This window comes from Triticum aestivum, chromosome 6B (assembly GCF_018294505.1).
Source record: "Triticum aestivum cultivar Chinese Spring chromosome 6B, IWGSC CS RefSeq v2.1, whole genome shotgun sequence".
NCBI lineage: Eukaryota > Viridiplantae > Streptophyta > Magnoliopsida > Poales > Poaceae > Triticum > Triticum aestivum.
This window is the reverse complement of record NC_057810.1, coordinates 699,265,754-699,276,198: the sequence shown is the minus strand read 5'-3', so window position 1 is coordinate 699,276,198 and position 10,445 is coordinate 699,265,754. Positions and strand designations below refer to the sequence as shown.

The 10,445-nt window shown below is 49.0% G+C and overlaps 1 protein-coding gene across 1 annotated transcript; it reads left to right on the top strand.

Annotated features, from left to right (window-relative positions):
• Positions 1-315: 315 nt before the first annotated feature.
• LOC123139503 (ankyrin repeat domain-containing protein 13C) lies at positions 316-4,485 on the top strand. Its single transcript, XM_044559288.1, has 2 exons — positions 316-2,083; positions 3,688-4,485. The coding sequence occupies exons 1-2, from the start codon at positions 587-589 to the stop codon at positions 4,081-4,083; spliced, it is 1,893 nt and encodes a 630-aa protein (XP_044415223.1). The 5' UTR covers positions 316-586; the 3' UTR covers positions 4,084-4,485.
• Positions 4,486-10,445: the final 5,960 nt, after the last annotated feature.

Sequence of the window (10,445 nt, the reverse complement as noted above, 5' to 3'; positions counted from 1 at the left end):
CACGCATGCCATCATAATCATATGAACCACCTTCAAAAAACTGAGCGGGCAAATCGACGGGCGCCGACGATCATGGACTGGACCAAACCAGGGACATCCGATAGAAAACACCAAACCAGATCGCTCGAAGCATTCGCCCGAAGGAAAAAAATATCAGGGTGAAACACTGGCGGCCCCACCCTTCAGAGAGACGACCCATTCCACTGTGCAGTGCTGGCTGCACTGCATCGGCCCGACTGGATCGAGAGAGGGAGGAAAAAAAAAACAGAGGCATCGCGTCTTCCTTCTCTCCTCTCCATCTTCCCGAACCGAAATAGGAGGACTACTTCCCCCTCCCCCCCTCCCGCCCCCGATTCCCCACTCCCCCGCCGCGCGCGCAAGCTCGCCGCCGGCGACGCAGCCGTACCGGAGCGCGGCCCCCGTCGATTCGGGCCCGCCCCGCCGCGCCGCGGGCGCCAGATCTGAGCGCCCGACCCCCCATGCCTCCTCCCCCGCGCCAGATCCGCGTCGCCTAGCCTAGCCTAGCCTGCCACGCGCGCCCCGACGGCTGGTCCGCGGCAGCAGCCAGCCAGCCAGCCCGCCAGCCATGGAGGACGCGGCCAGGTACGCGCACAGCCCGGCCCACCTGGCCGTCTACCGGCGGGACCACGCGGCGCTCCGAACCCTCGTCGCCGCCCTCCCCCGCCTGCCGCGGGCCGGGGAGGTCACCACCGAGGCGGAGTCGATCGCGGGGGAGCGCGTGGCGGACGCGGTGTCCGCCGTCATCGACCGCCGCGACGTGCCGCGGAGGGAGACCCCGCTGCACCTCGCCGTGCGCCTCCGCGACCCCGTCGCCGCCGACCTGCTCATGTCCGCCGGCGCCGACTGGTCGCTGCAGAACGCCGACGGCTGGTCGGCGCTGCAGGAGGCCGTGTGCACGCGCGAGGACGCCATCGCCACCATCATCGCGCGCCACTACCAGCCGCTCGCCTGGGCCAAGTGGTGCCGCAGGCTCCCGCGGGTGCTCGCCTCCGTCTCCCGCATCCGCGACTTCTACATGGAGATCTCCTTCCACTTCGAGTCCTCCGTCATCCCCTTCATCGGCCGCATCGCGCCCTCCGACACCTACCGCATCTGGAAGCGCGGGGCCGCGCTGCGGGCCGACATGACGCTCGCGGGCTTCGACGGCTTCCGCATCCAGCGCTCCGACCAGACGTTCCTGTTCCTCGGCGACGGGGCGCGGCCCGAGGACGCTGGGGGTAAGGAGCTGCTCCCGGGTTCTCTGATAGTGCTGTCTCATAAGGATAAGGAGATCACTGATGCGTTGGAAGGGGCCGGCGTGCAGCCTACGGAGTCGGAGGTGGCTCATGAGGTGGCATTGATGTCCAAGACGAATATGTATCGCCCCGGGATAGACGTCACGCAGGCGGATCTTGTGCCGCACATGAATTGGCGCCGGCAGGAGAGGACTGAAGCCGTGGGGCAGTGGAAGGCAAAGGTGTATGATATGTTGAATGTCCTGGTGACCGTCAAGTCGAGACGGGTCCCTGGGGCAATGACAGACGAGGAGCTGTTTGCGATGGATGGGGAGGAGAAGAATGGGAGGAGCGCAGAGCTTGAAACTGAGCTGGATGAAGTCTTGACTGCCGAGGAGAGGAAGCAGCTTGATTCTGCGTTGAGGGGGAACCAGGACGAGGAATCCGAGGACAGGGCCGAGGAAGGTGACAAAGGGGCTGATCATTTGGATGCAAACGGTGCCGGGAAAGACAAGAAGGGATGGTTTTGGAACGGCAAGAAAGGTGCCAAGAATGATGAGAAGGCACCCAAGGCAGTGAGCAAGGATGAATCAGGTGATGCAGGGAAGGGAAAGGAGAAGGGCAACGGCAAGAAGAAGAAGGGTGGTGTCTCATCTGGGGATTCTAATAAACTCGAAAGTGAGTACAAGAAGGGGTTAAGACCAGTGTTGTGGTTGACACCGGATTTCCCTTTGAAGACGGATGAGCTGATCCCTTTGCTCGATGTACTAGCAAACAAAGTGAAGGCTGTTAGAAGGCTTAGGGAACTCTTGACAACCAAGCTGCCTACAGGCACATTTCCAGTCAAGGTAACCATCTGTCCATGCATCTGTCAACATTTTATTCCAGTCATTTAACGAGCTCTATTTGATTCATTTTCCTGTTTATCTCAAGTCAAAGTTTGCATGCTTATTCTTTCTCAACGTTCTGGGCGCTATGCAACTGTTACTGTGGGTTATCTGTTATCAGCCCGACCACCATGCTATGTTGTATTTGTTTTCCCTTGCTGGGGTATCTGTTATCATTCACATATAGTGTTGTTTGGACCTCTATTGTGAAGTTTTATCTTTTTCTGTTCCTGGCTCTGATCTGAGTATCTGAACCAAGGCCAATTGCAATGCACATTTACTTTAAGGGGACTGAAAGTATTACAAGGGCAGCTCGCGCCAAGCTATCAAAACACTGAATCCTTTATCTTGCACCAACAAGGACACAATCATGAAATGCACTCTTCACCATCTGCCTGCTTTGCTAGAAAATATGATTATCCTTGTACAGTATTGTCTCTACTTTCACACTAACAACAAATAATTAAATATAAGCAAACCTTTTCTTTGAAGTTACTGGAGTCACATAAGGGATTTTATATTTGGGCCAAAATGATAGTCACAGCTTATAACATGAAGCATATGGTAGACTCTTTCTAGGATTTAGATACATGGTGACGTTTCTTTTTATTACTGCATGCAATTACCTGCTGATATAGAACATTATTGCCTCATACTAGAACCTAGTATGAGTTATTTTGTGTTTCTTTTTTGCCACATCTTTTCTGTTTTCTTAAATCAACTTTAAATCTTTTGACAATGCCTAGTGTGTTGTTGCTCCAACAGTCAGTCCGTTAAAATCATGTCTTCACATTCCTGTTGAGTATTCAGAACTTGCATATATTGGATTACTGCTCATGGAATTAATGGACATAGTTTGCCGGACTGGAATTGAGTCTTGGTTCTTGTTAATGGGCTAGAGCATGAATTAGTATTGCACCAATACTGACCACTTTTGAATTAGTATTGAGTCTTGGTTTGTGTTGCGATCTGACCACTTTTAGTATATATAATTTGAAGGTTGATCCTGTTTTAGTATTACAATAACACAAGTACTGCTAGCGACTTGAGGCAAGAGCTAACTACTATCTGAACAAGGCAGGACTTGAATGCCAAAAAACAGCTAACAACTATCTGAACAAGGCAGGACTTGAATGCCAAAAAACAGCTAGCTACTATCTGAACAAGGCAACAGCTACTTGAGGCAACAGCTAACTACTATCTGAACAAGGCAGAACTTGAATGCCCAAAACAAGAATGGTATAGACCATTGGTTTATTTCCACACACGATACATTTTTAGCCTGGCCTTTTGTCTCAAGCTGAGTTTCATTTCCTTAACTACATGAATTGGAGTATTTTGATCCCGTTTGCTTGTGTCTGATGCTGTATTTGGTAATATTTTTGTGGAGCTCGTATATGTACAGCACAAATTACTGTTTTATATTTTCTACTTAAGGGTCACTCTGGGTGTTCTATTCTGAATACCAAAAGAGGGGAGGTGAATGTGCATGTATGATAAACTCTGCATTGTTTAGCTATACCTTGAAGTACTGATCTCTAACCATGTATCCTGTGAATTTTCAGATTGCTATCCCTATTGTCCCAACAATACGGGTCATTGTGACATTCACAAAGTTTGAGGAATTACAGCCTCTAGATGAGTTCGCCACCCCACCAACGAGCCCCACGCAGTTCCAGGACGCCAAGTCCAAAGATTCGGAAGGATCGGCGTCATGGTACTCGTGGGTCAGAGGGGGCCGTGGTGCGCAGTCCAGCGACAGCGGCGATAGCAAGAACTGGAAAGACGAGGTCGATCCGTTCCATATACCTTCCGAATACACCTGGGTGGACGCCACCGAGAAGAAGCGTAGGATGAAGGCGAAGAAAGCCAAGAACAGGCGCGGCACAGCCCGGAAACAGTCGTCGAAAAACACCTCCTCAGAAGGGGGCCAGCACCCTATGATGGACGGCTTCGAGTAAAACAGTGTTACATCATAGTAAGGTTGTCCCCTGCGTCCGTCCATAAGATGTTTATTAGGTGCCGACGGCGGTGCTGCTGCTCGCCGGGCGCAGACGGACGATGTCGTCCGTACCCCGAGGAAAGTACAGGATGGATTTTTATACCCTGCTGCTAGTCTGTAATTCGATTCTTTTCTTTTTTGTCCCCCGCCGCCGCCTTTTCTTCATGTTGGATGTATGTTTGATGATGAATGATGATGATGATGATACGGCCTTGTTTGTTGTTGTTGTTTAAAAGAAGATGTGTTTGATGACAGATGGAGGGTGCTGTAGTGTCCCCCCCTCCCGCTGTATGAATACTTGGAATATGCTGTAGCTCCATACTCATGCTTGTTTCTTCAACTTGGATGTATCTTCGTTTCACCTTCTCCGTATTATTTTCGCCAACTCCGTTGGCTCCTCTACAGTCTACATCAGGCCTCCGTGTTTACCGGAGATGATTTTACTAGTGACTGTGATGTTCATGTACTGTAACTTTATCTGTTTTGATTTTACAGTCTATACATCAACTCTGTTTCTTCCCTAAAAAATGATGAAGAGGATGTTAAGACGGCCTGCTTCTTCCCTAAAAAACATCCTGTTTTTCTGATTGTGTTTGTGATTACCAGTGAGACCTACAGTAGCAATGAACACCGTACGAGCGGATTGGTGTAACTTGAGGTACACACAGTTGCGTCAGCTTAAGTAAAATTATTACAGCATAACGAAAATAGAACGGATCACTGCTTCTAGCGACCGCAGCAAAGCAGTGCGTGCAAACGATTTGGCCTACACTACGCGTCATCCGGCTGATACGAGGCTATTGTATCAGCCGGGTCTAATGATCAGGCCGCACTGACGTTCGCACTTTGCTCCAATGTCCTCGTACACGGTCACGCCACTCTCCTTTTAAACTCTCCCAAGTATCTCCAACGCAGACCCGCAATCCGGGCACAAAAGAATATCGGTCCGACAGTTCGTTAAAAAAAAGTTTTTCTGCCTTGCCGGACCGGCAATCCGAGCTCACTCTAATCTGTCATCGTCACCATGTAGGCTGCCTCCTTCTCCGTCCTCTCTAGCTCATCCTTCAGCTGCTGCAACATCTTGTAACGGACGGCTTGCACGATCATTCTTACGCCGTCATCTAACTTCACCACCTTCAAGGTCAACATCTTCGCGTCCTCCGTAGCTCACCTTCTTCTAGTTAAGCATTGTCTCCTTCTCTTCGAGCTTGAACTTCTTCTCGGTCGGCTCCATCAAAGTTAAACCACTCCTCCCTTTTTCCCATTGACGTCCGAGCGCTTGACGTATGCCTCATCTTTCTTCGTCAAGATGTCTTTGAATCTCTCTGTCATCTTTGCTGTTGCACCTTTTCGCTTTGTCCTCTCATTCTTCCACTTCTTTCCCCATAATCCTCTTCTAACCTTCTTGGATGGTTCTTTTGTTGGGTCGGTTGGATCACTGGTTTCTTCCTCGCTTGCAATGGTGGCGCTCTTGGCAATGTATAGATTCCATTTGGATCATCCTTGCAACTTCAACCAACAATGCATGACAGTGAAGTTTTCCTTCTCCAATTTCTTGAACACAGTACCTGCACGAGAAGGCTACAAAACAATACATTGTCAATGATGACCCACAAGTATAGGGGATCAATCATAGTCCTTTCGATATGTAAGAGTGTCGAATCCAACGAGGAGCAGAAGAAATCAGTAAGCGATTTTCAGTAAGGTATTCTCCGCAAGTGTTGTAAGATAGTTGTGACAGATAGTTTGATAGCAAAACAAGTAGTAGCAAGTAACAAGTAACCAAAGTAGCAAGGTGTCCCAATCGAAAATATTGCTAAGGACAAGCCGAAACTACTTCTTATAGTGACTAAAGCGTTCTCGAGGACGCACAAGAATTCATCTAGTTACCTTCATCATGTTTCATTGATTCACATTCATTGTTTTGACAAGTTGTTATGCGGGTGGACCGAAGCTAAGTTGTTGTTCTTGAACAAACAACCTACTTATGATTACCCTATCCATGCAAGCATCCACAAATACAAGAGCAGAATTAAGATAAATATAAGTATAGCATTAAACAAAAGGATCCAAAACAACCTCCTTACGGAACAACTCGTAAGCTGGGGTTAAGGTTTCCGTCACTCCCGCAACCATCATCTAGAAACTAGTCCCAACTGCCTTCCCCTAGGCCCAAACATAGTGAAGTGTCATGTAGTCGACCTTCACACGACAACACTAGAGGAAAAAGAACATAACGTATCATCCAAACATTGAACGAATACCAACTTCACATGATTACTTATAACAAGATTTTCCCATGTCCTCAAGAACTAACAGAACTACTCATAAAGCATGATTATGTTTATGATCAGATGGGATAAATATGTAATTAACAATCTGAACATATAATCTTCCACAAAGTAAACCAACTATAAGATGTTATCAACCCTACTAGCACCCCCAGGTACCAATCTGAGGTTTGATACGCAGATTGAACACAAGAGATGAACTAGGGTTGGAGATGAGATGGTGCTGGTGAAGATGTTGATGGAGATGAGTCCTCCCACGATGAGAGGAGCATTGGTGATGATGATGGCTTCGATTTCCACCACCCGGAGGGAAGTTTCATCGGCAGGAGCAAAAGTGCTCCTACCCAGATTCCACCTCGAGACGGTGGCGACTTGTCCTGAAAGTCCTTTTTTCTAGGGTAAATGACTATATATAGGAGAAGATGGGCATCGGTTGACCTTCATGGCGCCCATAAGGAACTAGGGTGCACCCTGGGGGGTAGGTCACGCCCCCTGCCTTGTGGCCCCACTGAGGTTTATATCTTGTACTTCTTTCTTCCAATATTTTATATATATTCCAAAATAATTTTCCATAAATTTTTAGGTCATTTGAAGCTTCGGAGAATAGCTATATCTACTGTAGCTTTTTCAGGCTAGAATTTTAGCTGTCGACAATCTCCCTCTTTTGGTGCATCTTGCATTTTAAGAGAGAAAATACATTAGAATTGCATCAAAAAGTGGAATATAACTTAAAAATAAATTAAAATAATAGTAGGAAAACATGATGCAAAATGGATATATAAATCAACAATGCATTCCGGCAAGAAACCTATGCATAGATATCCAACTACAAATTATCAACAAAACAATTCATATCTAGCTAGCGATCTGCACAACAATTCATATGCAGCAAGTGATCTACACAACAATGCATATCCGACTACAAAACAATTCATATTCGGAAAGAGATCTACACAATAATGCATATTCGGCCAAAATGATGTACACATATTAACAACTTGCTTGCTTGGTGATTTGCGCACTACTAGGCTACAGTGCGATGAGTTGTCTCAAGTGGCCGCAATACTTCGACACAGCCTCTTGGATGGTGTGCCATCGATGGTTAAGAGACTTTGGTTCATGGTTGCGGATGACCGCATCAGAGTAGGGTGTGAAATCCTTGTGGTCATGGCACCGAGCGCGAATGTTGGCCCAAAAAGTTGGGCCCTTTGCCCCGTGCCATGGAGCGGGTCAAGGCTAGTGGCCAACCATGCATCACACTCTCGTCCTCACGCATGTTGAAGCTTTCTCCTCTACTCCTCTTCTTTGGATCACCAACATAATCATCCGGATCATCATCCTTGCTGTCCTTCTCCTCCTCCTGTCATCCGACAACCCTCTGTTGTTGTGTGTCCGTGCCTTGCTGGGTGTAGCCCTGATGCGTGCCCGACTGGGTGGGCTCCGAGTCATCCACACGCCTGTCCTCAAAGCAACCTCATCTCCCGCCCACCTCATGGATGATGTTGAACATCTCCCTTACCAGGTCGTCATATGCCGGTTTTAGCTTTAGGCATACCAGCGAACAACATGCGGGCACCCATGTGCTCCACATCCGTTGTCTGCGTCCAGACAAGCCGCGGTCATGAACACTCCGAGAAAAGCAGCGGCGCCACGTTGACGTCGACCATGAAAGGCACTTGCCTTGTGGCGGTTGTCATGGAAAGCCTACTGAGCTGCTTGGCGGCGTAGTAGTATGGAGCCTCGGAATGCTCCAGCCATGGTGGCAGTTACACGGTTGACGATAATAGTGGGGCTCCGCTATCCCGTCCTCGACCTCCACCACATCCGCCACTAGCACAACCACCGCAACGTCCGCCACCAGCACGCCCACCACCACGTCCACCACCAGCTCGCCTCAGCCGTCCTTCTACTTCTTAAATGTTTCCGCCTTTGCAGCCTTCGCTTTGATGTGGTGATTTTGTTGTGTCATCGAGTTGATCTTCCAGGTGAGCGTGAGGCTCGGATCCTCCACCACCTCCGTCTCTGAAAGGTTCTCCTCCAGGTCCATGCATCGATGGCGGGAGGGAAGAAGTGAGTGGGAGAAAATGGCAGGAATTGGGTGGAGAATGATGGGATGGAAGAAGAGAGTGGGAGATTTTGCTGCGGAAATAGTGAATCCAGCTTAAAAAGTGCGGGCTCCGCCTTAGTTTTGGGTGGGCCTAGGGTGTTTGAGTCCAACGTGGCTTGTGTCCAGACTCCCGCAAAGGCCCTCAGTTTTCTGGGGTTCGCGGGATAAAGTGCGCCAAACCGGTTGGCGGACCAATGCACGACCTATTTTGATGGCAAAACACGTCCGGACCGCGTGTCCCTGACGGTTGCGAGCGGTTTGAGGGTCCACATTGGAGATGCCCTTACATTGCTCCAAGGAACTAATGGTGGGTTGAGCAAGAAATCTGAGTCGGGCAATTTACATGAGTGCAACATAAAAAAGATATTTTACAACAAACACACAAAATGTTGAGATTTGAAACAAAATTTTGTTTTTTTGTAGGGATTTTTTCCTTATAATTAAAAAAAATATCCAACAAATATTTGATTACTCAGCAACTCTTTACAAACTAAAAAAACAATAAACTAGGCAACACCAATTTATCCAAAATTTACTACGCCATGAGCCGCGGTTGACCACACTCAAAGATTTTTTTTTACTATTTGCAACATGGCGCTCCGCCTTTTGAAGAAGCAGCGCTCGACCCTAGGACGTCCTAGTTGTCCTAGCCCGATTAGCTGTTGGAGTGGTGTGGGACCCAACTTGTAACATTTGTGTCATGGCTAGCAATGGTGTTGGTCCTACACTTGTAGCACTGTGTCATGGCCTGGAAAGTTGCAGGTTTTGCTTGCAAGAACGACCATACTAGTCTTGCAGCATTGTGTTTTGGCATTGGTCGTATGGACTGTCTCCGCTTCATTCTCCTCGCGTCGCATTAGGAAAGGCCCTTGCGACACAACAACTCGCAACATCGTGGACATTGCCACTCGACTTGTAACACCGCCACAACGCCTATGCCAACGACCCTTCCCCACCTCGCGGCACCGAGCATCGCCGTTGACTATCACATGCAGCACCGAGCGATACACCCCGTTCTAGATTGAAACATCAGTTTGCCTCCAGAGCATCAGTGTCAACAACCAGTGGTCAATCCCTTGTAGCAACTTGCACCGGTTTGCAGCATCGCGGGGCAGCCAACCCTATGTTGCCTTGCAATATCGGGGCCCTTTGCAGCAACACACCCACCTCGGGTGTTGCAGTGGCAAGCCATTCCTAGGTACTGTCTTGAAGTGGCATCGTTGATTGCAACATTGCGTAGTGGATTTGCATTATCACACAATGAGTGATGGTCGGTGACGGTACCATGGACCAGGGATGGCTCTCCCAAGGGAGCTCGGCCTCAACACCAACAAGGGGGCCGCTCAGCCTAGTACAATGAGGGAGTCCTAGAGAGTGCTACAGACCTTCTTGTTGTCCAATACTAAGGATGCGACGCCCCAGATCGCATCTACTACTCTGTAAACCCTAGACCTTATGGCTTATATAAAGGAAGACCGGGACCCCTCTACATCGTCTATTCTTAGATAGGCAAACTCTCAGTACAATTTCATACACCATAATAACCCCTTGCAGGAGGTATCCCTCCACCACGAATAATAAAAACTAGCAGGATGCACGGTATTACTCTCTGGAGGCCCGAGTCTAGACAAATCCCTTGTGCGACCTCTGATCGAAGACTTCCAGCCACGCTCGAACCCCTACCGAGGGATTTGATGATATTTTGTGTTGTCAGTTGGTGCACCAGGCACAGAGGGCGCGGGATGGAGACCGATCTTGGGTCGGAACCGTTCCGTCTTCTGGTGACCTTCCGTCGGGAACGAGCCTGACCTTTGGCTCCTTCACCTTTGTCGTTAACAGGACGGGCCGGGTCAAACTCAACCTACCGGCCCGCCCCAACACTCAAGGATCTTTGGCGGTACTCCTGGCGGTTGCCCCCAATCT